This window comes from Bicyclus anynana, chromosome 4, assembly GCF_947172395.1.
Source record: "Bicyclus anynana chromosome 4, ilBicAnyn1.1, whole genome shotgun sequence".
NCBI lineage: Eukaryota > Metazoa > Arthropoda > Insecta > Lepidoptera > Nymphalidae > Bicyclus > Bicyclus anynana.
The window spans coordinates 4,534,756-4,556,626 of record NC_069086.1 but is presented as its reverse complement, the minus strand read 5'-3'; the positions used below and the strand labels follow the sequence as shown (position 1 = coordinate 4,556,626).

The 21,871-nt window shown below is 37.9% G+C and overlaps 1 protein-coding gene across 7 annotated transcripts in view; it reads left to right on the top strand.

Moving 5' to 3' along the window:
• Positions 1–21,871, top strand: part of LOC112058060 (maternal protein pumilio) — a 114,114-nt gene that overhangs the window by 19,051 nt on the left and 73,192 nt on the right. For all 7 annotated transcript variants that reach the window (XM_052881337.1, XM_052881336.1, XM_052881341.1 and 4 more), the window contains 4 exons: positions 3,536–3,749; positions 4,272–4,344; positions 5,456–5,556; positions 6,863–7,018. In XM_052881337.1, coding sequence (XP_052737297.1) covers positions 3,536–3,749; positions 4,272–4,344; positions 5,456–5,556; positions 6,863–7,018 — 544 coding nt within the window. The remainder of the gene's footprint in view (positions 1–3,535; positions 3,750–4,271; positions 4,345–5,455; positions 5,557–6,862; positions 7,019–21,871) is intronic.

The window sequence follows — 21,871 nt, the reverse complement described above, 5'->3', positions numbered from 1 at the left end:
GAGAAATTTATCCACGGGGAGAGGATAAAACGTTTATCCCCCACACTCGTTTTATCCACTCACCGCGCATGGGCACGTCGGTGGATATAATATCCCCGGTGGATAAACGGAGGGAAAGACTTGTCAACCCATTTGTATATATCTTATAAATTGGCATTAGGTATATTAATAGTCCAAAATAAACGTAAATTTGATAATATTTGGTTTTTTTGTGCATATTATTTATCTGTTTTCTGTTGGCATTGTTTTGTTTGGTGATTGTTTTTTGCGGTGGTTTGTAGTAGGTATCTATAGTATCTATCATACTAGCGGACCCGGTCAAGCTTCGTTTTGACATAAGTGCACTTGTTCTCTATCCCTACTCTACCCTTCTTTACCTCTACCCCTACCCTACCCCTGCCCTACCCCTACCCTACCCCTACCCTACCCCTACCCTACCCCTACCCTACCCCTACCCTACCCCTGCCCTACCCCTACCCTACCCCTGCCCTACCCCCCCCTACCCCCCCTACCCCGCCCCTAACCCCCCTCCCCCCTGCACCAACCCTCCCCCCCTCCCCCCACCCCACCTCTACCCCGCCCCTCCCCCCTACTAATTTTGTTTTATCCCCACATCAACTTCACAGGGATAAATTTATCGCGTTTAAATGTCAAAAGTCCCAAAGTATATCATTTTATCCACTCCATATGCCATAGTCGAGGAAAAGATCCCCACGCGTAATGTCAATCGGGGATTAATTTGTCTTTCCCTTGTGGCCATGCTATGACGGGTGGATTTATATCCTTAGTCAGTGGATATAATGGGTGGATAAAAATTTTATCCCTTGCCCATGCTAGCCCGGCAGGAGAAGTTAACTCTTTCAGGAAGTTTTTACAAACTATATATACATAAATATATAATGGAATTGAAGACAAAATTGTGCAGGTGTGCGCTCAGTGGTGTAGTAATTCGGAGATTCGAACATTTTTGCGGAGATTTTGTAGGGACGTAACCTATCTATAGTATAAGATTATCATTGCTTGTACCTCTTCACACAGTGTAGGGCTAACTTAACATTGAATAAAAAAAAAAGAGTAGAGTTCGTCTGGAATTGATTGTTTCGTTCCATTGATGAAATAACATTCACATGAGGCATGACATCTATAAATTTCTAAAATAACTTGGTAAGCCCTGAAATAAAATTCGTAAATACGAGTAATTTGGCAGGCTATGAAGTAAATTTTAAATAATGAATCGGATAGACTTCTTAACTAAACATTTACAAAACAAACAACAAGTGAACATTTAGGTAATTTGGTAAGTTATGAATTACGATGTTCTAACAATGATGTAAGGTCGAGTCGAGCTTGGTTGATTTTATCTATATCTACATCTAAGCGATAATGCATAAGTAATTCATTAAAATACCCTTCAATAATATTATAAAGGATGTGACGAAAAAAAGAGGATTTTAATGTGTATGTAATAATATCAACGGCATTTGTAATAGTTAATTATCGTACTCGTTAAGGTGACTTTTAATCTTTAAAATTTGGTAATTTGTCTCCATACTGAGTAGGTAATTATGTGTTTGAAAGTAAGAATAAAGCAGTTGTAGGGTACTCGAGAACAATAATAATAGCAAATTTAATGTGATCGCGATAACCAGTTTAAATGAGTAATCGTCTGCATACCGTGTTTTAGGAGCACCTTTCAATGAGTGTGTAAGGCTTTGTGCACACTTGTGCACCTCTGAGATTTATTTATCAATGTAATAGGTTATTATTGATACTTGTTGCTTTTATTAAGATACAGTGTGTCCTGTAATTAATGGATAAAACGCAATAATCTGAAACTAATTTAATTAGTTTTGAAAAAAATCCCTAGGGTGACCAAGTTATATTTTTTTTTCGGAATTATATTCTAATATCGATTGTTGTCAACAACATAGGGGCGTCAGCATCGGTATTTTCTATTGTTTACGTAACGTACGTACGTATTGTCATATTAGTCATATCTCGCATGACACAGTAAAAAAAAAATGGCGATTGATTGTAATAATTTTTCTTATTGTACTAGTTTGGCTGTTGTACGCGATTTTTCACAAATCTTGTCAGATTGTGTTGTCGTTGTCCTTTATACTTAACCATCAAGTGTGTCAGAGTCTTTAGAGCGGAATTGGAGCGTCCGCGTCGGTCGCGAAGGCCGGCGCAGGCGGCGCGCGAGGCGCACTGGAAGCGGGCAATAACCGCGCGCTGATCGTGGCCTCTGTCAATGCCACGCGCGGATAGCGCCGCGCAATCGACCCGCTGGCTCGTTCAGCATTGCTGCAACACAGCGCGTTACTATAGACCCGCTCACTAATTCAGCTTTACTGCAACACAGCGCGTTACCATAGATGGCTTTGTTTTCCTGACGACATGTGAGACTAGGTCCTTGTTAAAAGCCATCCAAGTTGCATTGAATGAGATATCGTGTGTACATATTGCGATTGTGGCCTTTGTCAATGCCACGCGCGGATGGCGCCGCGCAATCGACCCGCTGACGCGCTCAGCATTGCTGCAACACCATGTTACCATAGACCCGCTCACTTATTCAGCTTTGCTGCAACACAGCGCGATACCATAGAGGGCTCTGTTTTGCTGACGACATGAGAGACTAGCTCCTTGTTAAAAGCCACCCAAATTGCATTGAATGAGATATCGTGTGGACTTATGATCGTGGGCTCTGTCAATGCCACGCGCGGATGTAGCGCCGCGCAATCGACCCGCTGACTCGTTCAGCATTGCTGCAACACCACGTCACCATACTTATTCAGCATTCCCGCTTACTTATTCAGCATTACTTCAGCACACCACGTTACTGTAGATGGCTTTATGTTCTGCCACCCCAGTTGCCTTGATTGAGATAATATTACGATGTGTACATATTTATTATAATCGTAGCCTCTGCCAATGCCACCCTCGGATAGTTACATTAGACAGAATAATTAAAAAGTAAATTTTTCAATATAATGTATTAGTTTTATTAATAAGTAGTATTTTTTTAAACTTATGTTGTTACTATGTTTTTTTTTAGTAAAAGCTGCACAGTTTTGCAATTACTTTAAAACCCACTCTTCTTATTTGCTTCTTAACATTAATATTAAAAGCCAAAAGTATGAAAAAAAAAGCTGCGGCTACTAAAGCGATTTCGGGGAAATTTGGGAAAGAAAATAGATTTTTTCTAGATTAACACATAGGCATTTCATCCCGGAAAAAAACATGGTTCCCGCGGGATTTGTGAAAAACTGAATTCCACGCTGACGAATTCGCGGGCGTTTGCTAGTACAATATAAATGCCAACTAAAAATTCCCAGTAGCACCTTATAGACTCCATTTCGGATAATATCATTAGCATCTGATTTCGTTGACTGAGTCATTAATACTTAAGCCTATAAATCTCAAATCTCCCCTCTTTTGAAGGAGAATAAGAGCTGTCTAGGGAACCATTAAAAATAGTCTGGTGATATTTATGTTTTGAAAGTATTTATTAACGGTCAAATGTTGATTGCAGCCGCACGCCCGGCTCCCGGCAGCCGTCGCCCGCGGAGGAGGAGGGAGGGGTGGGCACGGTGAGCAACGTGGGCGTGGGCGGCGTGAACATGGGCGTCGGCGTGGGCATGGGCGCGATGCGCAACGGCGACGCCTTCCAGATGCTGCCGCCGCACGCGCTGCCCGCGCCGCAGCCGCAGCAGATGCACCACCTGCCGCATCTGCAGCACCCGCAGGTATTGATTACATTAGTGTTGGTGTAACCCGCCAGGCCGCATTGGAACAGCGTGGTGGGTCTATGCGACATATCCCCTCCTATAATGAGGGACCCTGTTGACCCTGTTGTGGGCTGTTATAATAGGCTGATAATGATGAATGTTGCTGCTGCCATTGTTGGTGTATTGTATAAATAAATAAAAACACCTTAACACATTTTAAGGGACTAATAGTCCACAAGGAACTTTCCGATATAGTTTCATCATCTACATGTCTGGCTCTTATTACTGGAAATTTCTAATTTGGCATTTATGATATTATTTATTCAACTACAAAGTTAAATAAATAAAATCTTGAAAAAAATAATTTTTAGACTAAACTTTAAAAACAAACAAAAGCTTTACATGTGAAATGAGGATTATTTTTCTCTCAATTTTACAGTCATTTGGCAGTTTTACTAAGAAAGTTATTGGAAGTTTTTAAAAACCTGTATTCTAATATTTCTTTATGTTAAAATTATATATTTTTTTTTTGTTTCTCAGCATCACCCGGGAATGTTAGGAGTAGGACCACTGCAGGGGCTGCCGCATCCGCAACACCCACAAATTCATCCTGGTTTGTATTACAATATATTTTTTGAAAATATAACTTAATGTAACCATTATTAAATGGACATATTTAATATTGTTCTCACTGAATAAACAAATTTTGAATTAAATATTTTTTTATATTTTATAAACGCTTCTTACCTGTGACCTTTTCACGGTTTTTCTAGGGTAGGGTAGGGATAAAGTAGTGGTGGCTTTACCACTGCGCCAATTTATATTAAAGAAAGTGATGTAAGTAATCCTGATTGTAACTTGAGAACGGCTGGATTGATTTGGTTGTAAATGGAGAGATATACAACCAGGAGTCGGACATAGGATATGTAGGGTAGGGGTACAATAGGGATAGGGTAGAAGTAGGGTAGGGTAGAGTTTCACGCTGACGAAGTCGCGTGCGTCCGCTACTTTGGCATAGATATATAGCAGAACTTTTTTTACCCTGGAAAAACCACGGTGGAATTTCACGCAGAGTCATGGACAGCTGCTAGTGCTCTAATATTTCATTTCTGTCATACAGTATGTGATGACAACAGATTTTTTTTATTTATTTATTTATTTAGTACCAATATTAGTCACACGCAAAAGTAAAAAGAAAAACAGTGGACAAGGAAACACTTATCTCTATAAGAAATCTCTGCAAGTGACCCTTGATTTTAAATGAGCCCTTTGCTTTTAATGCTAAGGCTTTTGTGCCAGTCATTGTGGCTAATACCTGTTAATAATAAAATCATTTCTTAAGGGTTAGGTGTAATTACTCGGAACAAAAGTATTGGATCATAGTATTTCTAGAGCCTCCCACTCTTAAAATACATATGTGCTTTTGTTTATTCAGTACTTTTGTCTCGATGCCTGATTTCAGTCATTTATTGGTTATTTAGATGAATGCTAACAAATGTACATCTCACTAAATTGTGTAATCATCAATAAAGATAATATAATATAATATAATCTCTGAATCTGATGCATATTGGACACAAATTATTTACTGATTTTAATGTGCAGCAGAATGAGAGTAAATGTAACCTTGAGAAAATTTGCAAGCGCTACAGCGTGGTTGGGCTTCTTAATATAGATTAATCTAAAAATAGTGTAAGTGTATTAACAAGTCATTATTATTCCAGGTATGACGCTAAACGACTCTATGAATCAGCACATCGATTTTGTACTACAAATGGAGCAGCATCCGCAATTCGACAACAACAGCTTCGCTAGCACGCAACAGGTGAATATTTTCGTTTTCTATTAATAAAAGTATTATGAGAAGGCACGAATGACAAACTTCTTAGCATTCCATGGATTCTTGCCAGAGTAATACTCCGAACAGAGCCCTGGACTTGTGCCCATGGCTGTAGGATTAGGGATTCTTAATCCTTAACAGTTGACTAACCCCTTCTCCGCTCGCCTTATCCCTGCCTAACAAGATTTCGTAAAATCCTCCTAGAGTAGCTTTAGATACCTGTTCTAATATAAAAATTGCTGTAGTTCCAGTGAGCCCAAAGTCTTTAAACAAGTTATAGAAATTCTGCTGGTAATATAAACACATCATTTTGTATATGAAATGTCAATCCTCGACATGACGTGACATCAATAAAATTGAGTTTATAGGCTGTAGAAGTGAGTGCAAGAGGTGTAGCAGCTAAATCTCTGTAAACTCCTTAAAAGACCTTGGCCTCATTACAACTGCAGCAAGTCCATTTTAGTATGGATATTGAAAACTGCTCTACTAGGATATTACCACATTTGACTGGACAGTGAAAACAACACAAACAGATAACTTGATATAAAGAATTACTTTAACCCTACAACCCAGGTTACTAGTCAGGCCACACAACAGTGAATCCATAGAATGCCAATATTTCATTCTGTTCCAGAATCAGTTTTTAAATTCTCCCTGGTGCCACACATAAGCAGCTTTGGTGCTAAATGTACAATCACACTGATTGTTAAGGAAGCATGAAAAGAAAGCATTTCTGTAACATATATTTAAGATCATTGCTACAGGTACTTGAGCTTTAGTCTAGTCGCGCTTTAGGTTGTCTCATGGATTGGTTACTAAACGTCAGTTCAAATAATCTATTGCAAGTCTTTCACCACAAATCTCAAAAATCTGTTGAGTCTATCATCTCCAATGTATAACAATTAAAAACAAAGAAAAATAATTAAAATACTGGTTCACTAGATTACTGTCAATCAAAAGTTGTTTCTCTCAGCAGTTCCAATCAATGCTCATGGTAAAAAAGCTTAGAACTCCTCAAGAACCTTTTGCGTGGCTGTTAGGGTGCAAGTGGAGCATATGTATTTGAAATGATAACTTATAGAAGTGTAACGCTTGGTCATGTAACGCGTTACGGAGCCACTCTTGCTGTTTTCCCTTTCTGACGTATACAGCAGCAGGTTTAAATTATCACTTCTGTTGAGCGTCCCGAGAAGCAACTTTTTTACTTGTTTCTTAAAAGTAAATGTTTAGTATATCTGTAAAAAATTTGAAAAAAATACAAAAATGTACTAAGAACGTTGCTTGTTCCCAGTACACGAACGTGGGCGGTGGCGTGGGCGGAGTGGGCGGCGTGGGCGCAGTTGGCGGCGCTAGCAGCGGCGTGGGCGGCGCGGGGCTCGTCAACGGCGCCTCCGTCGTGCAGCCCGCGCCCGACTCCGCGCAGCACCACCAGCCCTTCGAGCTACAGGTTAGTGACCATTGAATTACACTGACCAGCGATCGGCAACCTTTTGACCGGCAACGTGTGTACAGGCTGGTATAGAGCCGGCAAGTAAGTTGTATCAAAATGGCGGTCATCTGTGGAGTAACCTAAAGGATAGACCTAAGTGTTGGTCCTCTGTGGTTGCCCGTTACAAAATAGTTATTTATGCCACTGTCATGTAATGAGGGTCATTGTAGCACGAGAGATTTTTGTGCAATGAGGTGAAGCGGAATAGGGTATTTGACTTCCAATATCTATCTATATAAGAATATAAAATTTAATATAAACAATATTAATTTCGTGTAATACTTGGAATAACGGTCCAAAATATAATGATATCAAATAATAAATGTAAATCAAATAATATCTTGTATTTATTAAAATTTTCCAATCTTCAAGAACGCTGATGTCCAGTTTGTGACGTCACTAACACTAGATGTACTAAACGTCGGACTAATTATTAACTAATATTTTACTCAAACGCTTTGTTATAGTGACGTAATGAAATAGTTGAAATATAGATTGTCATGACCGACGGGCGTTTTGGCTCCTATTGTCAAAATTTTATTAAAAAACAAATATTTTCATGTAATCACATCTCAATAATATATCAAAATAATTTTTTCAATCTAGCAACTATTTGAGAACATTTAAAAAGAAGTGTCTACTAGCCTAATGCACATTAGACAGCACGAGTGCTACAATTGCCAATTACGGGTAGTGGTATACAACACTTTCTACAACCATGATAAAATAAATAAAGGAATTAACAAAACCTGGTAATTGGCGTTTTGGGCATGGATTTTGCGTCGACGTGGCCTAGATTTGAAATTTACTTGAAATATAGTAGAACTGTAGGTTTTATTTTCAGGTTTTTTTTCACTCTTTTATATATTATATTTGTAAATTGTCTTTTATTGACGAATCTCAAAAGATTTATGTTATGAGTGTTAGTTTTGAAATTGACCGTTTATATTTGATATCATCAGGTATGGTAACTTTTAAATTGCTTACTATGAATGCTTTTGTTTCTGTATAAACAAATAATGAAAGCCTACTTTATCGGCTTGGAAAAGAGTTGATCAATATTAATGGTGTACCGAAGGGCCATTAAAACATCATTAATAAACAACTGTCAGGACAGTACTATTGTCGTCTTGCGAAAAATAGCTATTGTGGGAGAATGAAGCCCTTTTCTGTTGTGATTATGTATTATTATACTTTCTAAACTTATCAAAAAAGGGTATATGCAAAGAAAGAAAGAAAAAACATCTATTTCAAAAAGTTGTGCCACAATTTAACACCTTAGTAGTAGTGCCTGTTACCCAGACCACTTAAGCAAGTCAAAAACCAAAAGTAGTCCAAGCATCTGAACACCACTATGTCATATTTAGCAATATATGAAAAAGGATCCAGCTCAGCATTGTGCTGCGTGTACCAATATGCCTAAAGTTATCTTTAAAATATACTTAACTAACATACGCCCAGCGGTTTCACATGCTTAGTTCTAATTCCCGTGGGAGTGGATAAAATTTTGTGACTTTCTATTGATAGCACTAACTTTACTTCTCTATAGCGAAATTGTCTTTACTTTCCCTTGCAAATGCAGTCGATCGCCCAATAAGAATTTTGTATCAAGCTTCCTATACGCTGATACGTTTATACTTGCTTTAAAGTTTGCGTTCCGCCAATCACTCAACTAACTGCATTTGATATTTGCTCCCCGTGTTTGATATATGCTGCAATTTTCTTTTTGAAGTTTGAATAGAACTTTATTTTGTTTTTTGTACATACCTAAATAGGGCCATGATAGCAGTGGATATGACCTTTGCCTTCGATTCAATATCACGTGTCTCAAATGATGAAGGAAAAACTTGTAAAAGGGACAAAGGGTAGGTTTAAGATCTTAAACCAACCCTATTGTCAACTTTCTACCATTGTTCTTACCTTTACTCCCTCTCATTTTATATGTATGTCTGTATTTGTACTTTTCCTAAGCTAAAGTTTGTTTCTCAAGCTTATCCTCCGTCAATCTCTTGAAGGGTTAAGTTTCGGGGATTCGAATGTCGAACTTGATTCGGAATATCTTAAAAGTAATTAATAAATTAATGTAGGTAAAGTAAGTGATATAGGGTACGGTACAAACTTTGCTTGACACTGACAAGTACGTGACTATACTCCGCGCTACGAAACAAGTCCCGCAGACGCGGCGCTAATGTCATAATGGCGTTGTCATTTGTGTAAGGCGCTGTCAATTTTAGTTCAGGTTTTAGCCGCAGGACTTATTTCGTGGCGCTGAGTCTAAGCTTACATAACTATATAGAAATTAATTGCTGTTCCTTGATCTCGGGAATATGGAATATGCTCCAAATTCAAAAATGTCCTGCACGAGGTCCTTCCACTTGGCTTGACCTGTGATCTACTGAAAAGATGGGTTAAAGATAATGAGTTAACTGAATTATTGAGTTTTTGTTTACGCGTTTCTATAATTTAAAAACTAAGTACTTCCGTACATTTTTTATCACCCCTGTATTCACGGGGTGGTAAAAAGCCCTAATCGATGTGTTTGTAAGAGCACTGCAATTTTAGTTAACGCTAGTTCTCAAGAACTACTTACGTAATAATACGGAACCCTAAAAATTTACATTATTAAAGATCAACATTGTGCATAGACGACGGCGACGTTTTACAAGAGTTTACTTAATGTGTACGACGTACGTACATAGTACAAAGGCGAGTTCGGTGAAAGGCGAAGGTTTTAGGCCGAAGTAATCGTAAACCTACTTTCTTTATGCTAGCGACCATATAACTGAATCCTTAATGCTTAATTGGAGTTGATTGACCATACGACTGGCCTTTTAGACTGACGTTTTGTTTATCTTGCTCTCGTATACGAATCGATGTCTCTCTGTGTTGACAATTATAGGTTAAGACTTAAAGAATATTAATATTTTAATCAAAATTGACATATTTTTTTATAATAACTAGCAAACGCTCTGCGGGTTTCAACCACTTAATTGTCTTTCCTGCGGGAAAACGGAGATAAAATATATATGTTACTCGCTGATAATGTAGCTTTCCATTGGTGGTGATTTTTTAAAATTTTTATAATCGGCTTAGTGGTTTAGTCGTGAATGCATAAAAACTTGTATCCTTAAACCTTATGCGGTACAGCTGTGCTGAAATTATTGAATTACATAAATTGTTGCAATGGATCTTTATTTATAGTACCTATAGATATAATCTATACTTCTATACTAATATTAAAAAGAGGAAAGATTTGATTGTTTGTTTTCAATAAATAGGTTCTGAAACTACAGAACCGATTTAATTTTTTTTTACTGTTTACACTACTCTCGAGTGCTATAGGCTATATTTCATTCCCGTATTCCTACGGAACCTGAAACCACGCGGGTGAATCCGCGCGGCATCTGGTAGTTTATTATATACTTAACGCGTACCTAATTCAACGTATTATTACTTGGTATTTAAATATTTTCATGTATGCTTATTCTTTATAGTTATTACATAGACTTGTAAGTATAGTATATATCTACATTCTACTAATATCACCCATGTGTTTTTTTCCTTATTCTAAGGTCGTCTTTGTCTAGTCTTTGTATCCAACACCATAGTTGTTTGTTTTAATGTAATTTGTCGTATTTGTGCAAATAATGAAATACCTGTAAATAACAACAGTAAACTTCTCGACCATTTTCGCTGGTTAAAAATGTCCGGCCATTTCTAATCGAGAAGTAATGGGTTTGATTGCCATCTAATATTAATTAGATGCTAATATATGATGCCTTTGTAGTTAGCCTTAAAAATAATCAACATGAGCATTGCTATTTTTAATTTTTAAAGCATATGACGTTTACGCGTACGTGCTTTATCAAGTAACTCAAGAGATATTCCTAGGTAGAGCTAAATTTTCAATACCCTCTAACAAAGTATAGAAGAATCGGAATCCCATTATATGACGTAATCTGTTAAACAAATAACAAAAGAGCTGATTGAAATGTATTGTTAAACAAGTTATATTGCTGACCTAATGATTATCTCAGTCAGTAATAACTGGTCGTTTTTATACGTTGTCATTATAAAAAACACAAGGATATTGTGTTTATTTTTTGTTATATTATTCCAATAAGATTCACTGGAATTTCATACGAAACTATAATGGGTTTTGGTATTGAAAGCATATTGTTTTGCCTTCAGTGTCTAGTTATTGCGTTTTTAGCTGTTAGTAGGGTAGGGGTAGGGTAGCGGTAGTTGAAAGTTTACATCGAGTTTCACGCGGACGAAGTCGCGGGCATCCGCTAGTGTAATTATAAATGGTACAATAATTCACGAGGCGAAGAAATAAGGCAGGGTATATTTACTCAATTTCGAAGTGATACTTATTATCGCTTATTTTATTACTAATTTTCAGCGTTATAATTACACTTTAGCCAACTTGGTGGACTTCGCTGCACCAATAACTGTCGAATAAGCAATACCCATACAAAATTACCAATTTACATTCATTCGATGATTCCACTGTTGCATTATGTTGGACTAGCGATGTATAAACAAAAGAATAAGTGGAGTTTTCATACAAGTTAAAATTAATTTATTTCAAGTGACGACTTGACGAATTTTTTAGCGCAGTTGTTAGTGATGTAGTTCTCAACAGAGAGGTTCTGGGTTCGATTTCTAGGAGCAGGTCAGTTTAGGATTTTATATTTTCAAAATTGTCTTAGGTTTGATGTTATGCATCGGCTCTGGCTGGTTATCCTACCGGAAAAGACGTACCAACTACCAAGCGATTTAACGTTCCGATATGATGCGCGTAGAAACCGTCATGCTAGCCGCCCGCCATCCGATAAGCCCTCATGCATTTCGCGCTAACGGCTAGACATCTGATAAAACTTATCATGTGTTGGTCGCGATGTGCCCATTATTATGACAAAACTTTGTATATGCGGATGTCAAGGAGACGCGTGTCGGATTTTTTATGGGTTTTATCGACTTCACCTCGCTGCTTGTAAAGACTCATTCAGGACATTATTTATTCTGTTACAAACTGAGACAATCAGATAATAAATAGGTCAGCATTTATTCGTTTATTTATACATCATGCCGATCGCGACCAACACACGGTCAGATTTATCGGATGTCAAGCCGTTTGCGCTGCAGGCGTGTGGGTTTATTGGATGGTGGGTGGCTAATATAAGAGATATAGGTAGAATAAACTTGTAGGCTTCTCTTCTAAGTAAGCCCGTCTTAGATTGCATGGTCATTTAAAGTTACGCGAAATCACAATCAAGGACTTATTTGTAGTTGAAAAAAATGGCTTTAATACCTACCTGCTCACAGTTTAGCGAACTAACAAAACATATATTGTATACGTACCTATTTATATGTGTAAAATAGAAAATATGTTGTAGGCAACGATAATGTTAGAAGGAAAAAAGGTAGCTAGTTTATACGCGGACCGCGAGTGGCACGTTAAAACTATGTTAATTAGCAAACCTGAGCTTAGTCGCCGCACTGTCTTTGCGCCGTTGACAACGCTGCTGAAATAATTTTCGAGTGCCAGTTGTAAATATCGAATGTGGTTTATATAACCTATGTACCTCTTATTTCTTCTAACATGGTTGGTTGTTTGTATGTAGATGTTCTAATATAAAGATATTATGTCAAAGATGATATCTTGAAATCGAAATTGAAATAATTTAGTTAACGAGTGTCTAAATATCTTCAGTGTCAGCGCGTTCATATTATAGTGCACTGTGTAGGAACTGGCATTATAGTGTTATGTGTAATGTGTATGGCGCGTGCCTCTTACGGGACCAATCTCCGGCCGTGTTCACACGCAACGCGCCTCCGAGCCGCAGTAGGAAGTTATAAAGCTACACCCTAACTGCACACGTCATTACCGATTGTAACGGCGCATACACGCGAGAGAAGCGCCGACAATATCGCAACACAAAGACACCTTATCGAATTGCCGTCGACAAACTGCCTGTGCCGTTGAGAAACGTTTTATATACACTATTTTTTTATTATTATGGTATCTGCTAGCTTGTTAAGTGTATGTCGGCAATATAGTACTTATCTTGCGAAAAGCGAGCCTAGTGCGAGTCAAAGTCGCGCAGAACTCCGTACCATTTTCTATAAATAAAAAGGCAAAAAAAAATTTGTATGGCAGCCCCTTTAAATATTTATTTTATTCTAATTTTTAGTATTTCTTATAGCGACGATAGAACTATATTAACTACAAAAAATTTCAACTAACTATCCCGGCTCATGATATGCAACCTAGTGCAAACGGATGGACGGTCAGCGAAGCCTTAGTGATAAGATACCGTTTTACTCTCTGGATACGGAACTCTTAAAAAACGATTGGAAAGTCAGTACTTAAAGATTTGATGCTAAATTCTTGTCGGATGAGTCTTCGTTTCCAAGCAAATTCTCATTTTGATATCGTTAAATGTAATTTGGTGATTTATCAAGATTTATTGTTTATTATTAAAATCATAAATAGGAAGCTATCAAATGGTCAAATAGGCGTTATTTTGAGTCATCGTGTTTACTTCTGACTATACTATACGTATAAAATAGTCTGTTACTCGGTGAAGATGTAGTTTCTATTGTTGAAAGAATTAAATTCGGTCGATTAGTTAAATAACAATACTATAAACACTGGATTAGGTTAATAATATAAGCGACGGTGTTTACATCGCTAGTCAGCGGATTATTGAGGATAATCGTTGTTACCGATCTTTTTGTACTTGCGAGCTAATATGGACAAACGCGTAGGCCGCTAAGACGGATTTGCGCATCGAAGTACACAATTAAAAAGTAGGTAGGTGGCTCGTATACGTAACATTACCATAAGATTTTAAACATTTATTTTTCCACTCTTATTTATTGCCCATTTGCTGCTGGATGGATTTATTGTAGCTCTGTTACATTTGTGTATTTCTGTTAGCGATGTAATTCTGTAACCAATATATACATTGGCTCGTCAAATTACCATCACGTATTTGCTTTTTACAGTGGTTGTACTCGTAGTGTTTGATTGAAACCTACTAGGTTTAATTTGATTAAACATAATCTTCATTACATAGAAGTATCATAAATGAATTGTGTATTGTGTGTAATTCGCCGATTAGTCTGAAGCTACATGATAGAAATTACATAATGAAAACTGTACATTATGATTTCAAATAATGTACAGTTTATATTGTCATAATATATCGTATCTAAAATAAACGTTTAAGGTCGACCTGCTTTATTTACAAGTTTAAATTATTATCCTTTGCATCAGTAATGCAAGCCACTCACCATTCAATAATCCACCATGTCTAGAGCTTCAATAGCTCAACGGTAAGAGCGATCGGACTCATGATCATCTAGGGGTGGTGGTTCGATCCCCGCCCCGTTGATCTATTGTCGTACCCAATCCTAATACAGTCTTTCCCGACTAGTTGAGGGGAATGGGAATATTGGTCATATTTAAAAGATATGGCAATATTGTTAAAAAAAAATTGACATCCACATCAACACACGATCAGTTTTATCGGATGTCCTGCCGTTAGCGCTGCAGGCACGTAAACTTATTGGATCAATTGATATATTTAAGTTAATGATTTAATAAGTGTTATATATAAAACAAGAGACAAGAAACGTAGATTTGCATATAATTATAGTATATATCACCCATTGCGCATCTATATGCGATATATACAATAATCGTATAACTGTTTGCGATCGTTTGCTCAACTCAATATTATGATAAACAATAAGGTTTATTGCATCGAGTCGTGGTTAATAAATATTTAAATGTGTTTCTAGATTAATGTAGATTACATTCCTATTTATTTACCCTAAGACGATTATGTACATCGTACCTAGAAAGGTATTTTAATTTTTTAACGATCTAAGCAATTACTACATATAAGGGTAGGAGGAACAAAAAATCTTAAATCTCAGAATAAAAATTGCGGAGAACAACCAGAGCATATAATATGAGGTTAACGAACTTAAAACAATATGTCGCTTCGCTACCTGCAACTTGGTCTAATTTGCCATCCGTGTGAACATTCCACATTTGCACTGAGAAACGCGCTTAAAGTATGTAAAAACAGCTTTTATTGTGATATCTACTTATACGTTCTATTGTTGCCGGTCTGATTTCTAATGACAATTTTACTGTGAAGCAAACTGTATCTTTATTCATATCACGTGACGACATATTTAATGCGACATATAATACGTCGTGGGGATCACACGAAGGAAATGTATAGCTATCTATCTATACTGATATTATAGAGACGTAAATTTTCTGATATTTTTAGGGGTAATCTTTGGATACTTAACCAAATTTAATAATTCTTTTACCACTAGAAAGTCATGTTATTTGTAAAGTGTCATATGCTATAGTTTATCCCCGTATTCTTAAGCAAACGTGAACTACGCGGGTGTAACCGCGGTACGTCGGCTAGCGCATGTAATGCCGATGTGATTCGTTTTTCTGTGTTACATCGTTTGCTAATTTGAGAATATCTATACATAATTAACGGACGTTCACTTGACTATTCATTACTGGCAATTAATTCCCGCGGGTTGCGCTCCGCGGCGCTGAGATCGACCTCGTGGGAAATTAAACTGTGCGCGGCCCGTCTTGTGCCTCCGCCCCTGCTCCTTGCCTCGCCTTGCCGCACCCCGCACTCACATATGAACACTTTCTCTTGTGAATTTTCCCATTTTTCTACGTGCACTTTGCAACGATGCCGGCTGCTTGCAAGAATGTGTAATTTGTGGACCGCGCACAAAGATGCAACACTTGGCCGAGAGGAAAAAAGGAATGTTTTCCGTTTAATTACCTGTCGTGCCTTCTCTTTTGTCTCCCCCGCGTTGGTTACGCGTGGCGCTGTTTATTAAATAATCAGGAGGGTATTGAAATTAGCCTGCGGCTTGCTAGAGGCCCGCGTGAGTGGCTCATTAAATATGGAACCGTAATCAGTATGGTGCTCGCAAAGTCCCTTTTGCTTTGCCATCAAATTCTGCCACAGAGATTCGTGTTTTAGTTACCTTATTTTGTTTCGGTAAATAGATGGCCACATAAAATAAGTTGTCAGTTAATTAGCGCAAAACTATCAGGAGACAATTCGTTATTGGATCCGACGAAATGGTCAATAAGTTAATTAAGTCGTAATTGTGGTATATGATCAAGATATTGGAATTTGGTGTTAACGTATTTTTCATTGATATTTAACCTTGTTCAAAGTAAAGTTTTAACAGTTACGTAATTCAGTTGCTGTGCGATCTAGATGAAATGATAGAATCTATCGGTAGCACGGACGTTTCTTGCACCTTAGCGGAAGAAGAACACCGACGAGTGTTGCAATGAATCGAACGGTTGCCGTGAATCGAATCGGATCGAATTAACTTAGCTGCGCCCGATTGCGCCGCCACGCTTCGCCGGCCGCGGAGAAATTGAAGTGTACGGGCCGTTGCAAACGACTTGCAAAACTTATGCCTAATTGTTCCGACACTGGAACATGAGGCTCATACTTTGAACTTTATTACATTAAAACGGTTTTATGGAGCTTTACAACCGAGAACGTGAAATTCGCACAAAGACAATTCTGCAAATATTACTTTAAATCTTGAGAAGGTTGGAGTAGTCAAGACTAGCGTTATAAGATTATACCAGCTTTGACGGTCCGCCCCCGGCGGTCTTCTTCGCGATGCTCTTTAAGTTCGCTCTGTTGGAATTTAAAAACCTAATTGGCCACTTTCTGCACGTATCATGCTCCTTTACCAGTTGGCAAAAATCAAATAATTACAATACAGAATTTTGCCAGTGCTAGCCTTTGGATACACGAGATCCTGGGTTTGAATCCTGAATTTTCGATGCGTTCGCGATTGTAGAAAGAGAATCGACGTGCCACATGTCGTCTACCGGACTTAGGCCTGCCGTTGCCTGTGGGCCGTTAAAATTGGCTATGATGATGACAATACGGAATTTAGTTTCCGAATAACATTTCGATTAGGCGATGTCATTCGAGGAACCATACATCAACAATAATGATGCACGCTTACACTGACGCCATGTCCGACGGCGAGCGCGTCAACGAGTAGCGATTATGAAACATCGACAGCGCAATATTGTTGTCTATCGTTCACGGCCTAATTGATACAATGATCGCGCCGGGTGTTAGATGAATTATAACGTGTCGGGAGATTCGAGCTGGGCGGGCGAGATGAGAGCGGTAATTTGTCGGAGCGACGCTCGCGGCCGCACCTCGCACCGGAGATAACGCCTTATTGGACTGAGAGCCAGCGACGGCCAGACATTCGACAACTGTACTTCTATACTAATATTATAAAGAGGTAAAGTTTGCGTTTGTGGGTGATCTCTGGATCTACTGAACCGATTTGCGATATACTTTTTTTTTTAGCCATGTTATTTGTGAGTGCTATCACAGGCTATATTTTATCCCCGTATTCACATGGGAACGGGAACTACGCAGGTGAAACCGAGGGGAGTCGGCTAGTTTTGCAAATAGTTCGGCAGCTCACGCTCCTACCAAAATGATTAATGATTTCCTTAGTTGCGAGATGGCAACCCTTCGAAAAACACTATAGATAAAAGTCTCTAGCGAAGGGTTGCTATGAAGCAAAGTGTCCGGCCAAAAAATATATAATTTAATTGCTTATAGTATGCCTAGTAAAATATAAATAAATTACACTTTATACTTAGACTAGCTGGCGCCGCGCGGTTTCACCTGCGTGGTTCCCGTTCCCGTAGGAATACAGGGATAATATATAGCCTATAGCCTTCCTCGATAAATGGGCTATCTAACACTGAAAGAATCTAAACTAATATAATAAAGCTGAAGAGTTTGTTTGTTTGATTGAACGCGCTAATCTCTGGAACTACTGGTCCGATTTGAAAAATTCTTTTCAAATCGGACCAGTTTGAAAAATTCTTTTCAAATCGGACCAGTAGTTCCAGAGATTAGCGCGTTCAATCAAACAAACAAACAAACAAACTCTTCAGCTTTATTATATTAGTTTAGATGGTTGAGGGTCTGGATTCTTGAAACCTGCTACCTCCCGAAGTAACCACGGTCCAAACTACATAGTTTGTTTACCGTACTTATACGAGTAGATACTTATGATTATAAAATGTAAGTATATAAAATATGAGTTGACAAAGCTTCATCGATACTAATATTATACAGGTAAAGTTTTGTGGAATTGTAGGAGTAGGTAATCCGATTTTGAAAATTCTTCTACCACTACACAACCACGTTAGTTGCGTGTGCCCTAGGCTATATTTTATCCCTATATTCTCACGGTAACGGGATCTACGCGGCTGAAACCTCGGGGCGTCGCTCGGCTAGTCTCTTATAAAATTGTCTCTGGATCTTCTGAACCGATTATAAAAACTCTTTTACTACTACATAATCATGTTAGTTGTGAGTGCCATAGGCTATATTTTATCCCTGTATTCTCATGGGAACGGGAACTACGCGGCTGAAACCGCGGGGCGTCGGCTAGTCTTTCATGAAATGGCGAATGTCTGGCAGTCGCCGACCCTCCATCTATATTGCCAGCGCCGCGCCTCCGTCCGCCAACTAACGCTTATTAAACTTCAACAGCGCTCGCGCTGATCACTTCACCTCACCATCTTGTTAACTCTCTAAACTTAGATTAATCGCCCGCTCAGCCCGCTTTGCCATTGTTATTTATTTTCCCAATAAGGACGGCTTTTTCTCCGTAGCCGAGAGCGAGGTTAGCCAATTTTCTATTTCCCACGAAAAAGTTAATTGATGTTGATTAACAATACCGAGCTACCTATTTGACATCGCTCGGGAACGGATTTCTTCATCGTCACAAGTTGTAATTGGTTATTGAAATTGTTTTTAAACGTAATAACAATTTTTTACCTAGAGCTCGCAGCTTTTTCCACGTGAAATTGAGTTTTTCACAAAGTCATGTATTTTACCTGTTACAAAATATAGCCTATATGATTCTCTATGACCTCCGTTTACCAATGAAAGTCTCGTTAAAATCGGTTCAGCCCTTCCAGAGATTAGCCCGGATAAACAGACAGACAGACAGACAAAAGTTTTAAAGCTTGATCATATGTTGGTATGGTTAATCGTGTAAATTACCACTTAAATTTTATTTATGTGTTGATAATAATAAATGTGAAACTTTGGACTACAGAGAATTTAAGTAAGTAATTAATTTTTGGTCTAAATGGTTTTTGTTAGTTACGGAAACTTACAAAATTAGGTTATTTTTCAGTTCATTTTGTTACAGTTATTTATAGCTTATCCACGTAGATAAGTCTATACATTATGTTCACGAAACTAGTTTTATAGTTCATACTAAGCAGTGGAGCAGGCGTGATACAACACCACGCAACACGAACTATGTGTAGAAACAAAGGAAGTCATCCAAACCTTCCGCGAGACAGTCACGCGAGCCTATTTGTTTTCTATAAAAAGTCGTATCGTGCCCTACCCTCGACGTTAAAGGGGCTGTTAAAATTAAATATTCTGTTTTGAGGACACTATACGATCGCCAAACGAGTTTGATAAGGTTTTGGAAAGTGGGACTTTTATGGGAAATGTATAGGAGATATTGAAACATAAATCGAAAGTTTTTTTTTACTGTTTATGGTGCAGAAAGCTAAAATTTTCAGTTTTACTATAGAACATTATTGATCATTGTCAGTCTGTTTTAACGGCCAATCCTTGTAGAGGAGAGAATATGGAACTTAGGTCCACCACGCTTCTTCAATGCGGGTTGGCAGGCTTAAAGTGATAACATGCTTTCTGAGGCAACGAAGTTATAACAACACCTTGTCAACTTTTCATTTCATTTCAACTGAGAATTTCACGAAAAAAAGAGCTAAATATTTAATAGTTCGACCATGGATTCGAACCTAGGATCCCGTAATCGAAAGCCACATAGGCTAACGACTGGACCAACGAGACAGCTGAAGTTCTTTTTACAACAATTCTTCAGATATTACCTATTAAATGATTCAGTGTTACATACTTAATATGTAACATGGTAGTGTATTTGCGTCCACATACGAGCACGGCAACGATATTATATACTAAAGACAGGGTACTAGCGCATCAAAAGTGAGGCGGACAAAATGTGCATAATTGTCTTAATTTTATTTAGTCGCTTATTAAAAAATGAAAGTTTAACACATAATATCTAAATATTGTCTACAATGTCGAGTTGTGTGTTTAGGAAGTATAAAAACTATGTATACATAAATATATAATGTAACTAAATTTAGTGGTGATTTTGTATGTAGCCACGTAACATATCTACAGTATAAAATAATCATTGAGCACGGTTATAAATAGTTAAGCTATCGTACCAAAATAATGGTTTGCACAAACTGTGGAGTAATGAATAAAATGCGATCTCAACGTGAGTGTTGACTGGGGCGACTCGCAAACTGGCGTGGAACAAGGACTCCGCGAAGGCACCGACACGCACAATGGGCGCCCTGTTTGCTTGCCCCTGTTGTTCTGCTGTACTATTACCTCGGCGTTTATGAGAAATTGCTATGCGCTGTCGTGGTCAGGGGCTTGATTAAATTTCAAACCGCATTCGTATTTTAGATGCAGTTTCTGGTCTCTGCATCGCCGGCGTGGAGCGTTTACACTAAAAATTCTGCTAAATATTCATATGATAGCAGGTTATGGATTTAATTGATTTTAAAACCAAACTGCGAAATTTTGGGTGTATGGATAGGATATTCTTTATACTCAATCACGCCAGTGTGAAAGTTTGTGAACGGGTTTAATAATCGTCACAGACATAGACTGAAATAGCACACAGGCTAGGCTATTTATCGCGATATTTTTGTAGTAACAAAGTGTTTGTAAGAATCTCGCGTATCGTAAGGATATACGGATGAAACCGCGGGGCACAGCTAGTTTGTTCTAAAATGTATTCTGTAAATCTTAATCAATCTATAATTGAAAAAAGCTTATTTATTTATTGCGTATTATAATACTAGCAGAACTCCGCGGTTTTACCTGCATAGTTCCCATTCCCGTGGGAACACAGGAATAAATTAGCCTATGTTACTACCTGATAATGTCGCTCTCCATTGATGAAAGAATTTTTAAAATCGTACCAGTAGTTTTTGAGTTTATTTTGTGCATACAAAAATGCAAAACTTTCCTGTTTATAATATTAGTTTAGATACAATATTTTAACAATTTATAATACTCCGCACAAACAAGGAAATCAACAAGCTACGAGTATAAAGGTCTTGTTGCTAAAGCCATCTCTTATAGACAACCTTTAGACATTACCTTTTAAAGTTGTTTTTCCTCAGAACGAGGTCTAAATTCATGGCGATCTGCTACGTAGTATTATAATCATTTACGTAGATTTACGTAGATACGTGTATTAATAATATTCCATGGAGGCTCTTTACGTCTGTTTGAAATGCCACGGAGGATTTGTCGGCGCGGCCCCGTCGACCGCGAGGATTGCCGGTGTCACCATCGGCATATCACGGCTTAGTTGCGTAGACCCAGATTAATGAGATGAGCTTTGCTTCCATTTCGCGAGTAAGACTTCTGAAATTGCCCGCCACACATATTGTAATGCGATTTGGTTTCAATGTTTTCTACTTGCAATATGATGTTTGCATTTATCATACATGCATATTTATTTCTATCAGAATTTGTATGATAATTATTATTATTAACTATGAACTATGAAAAATGGACTTCTGCTTTTACACCGTGTTCTATTTTTTACCCAACTTTCGAAGGGGTTATTTGTTAC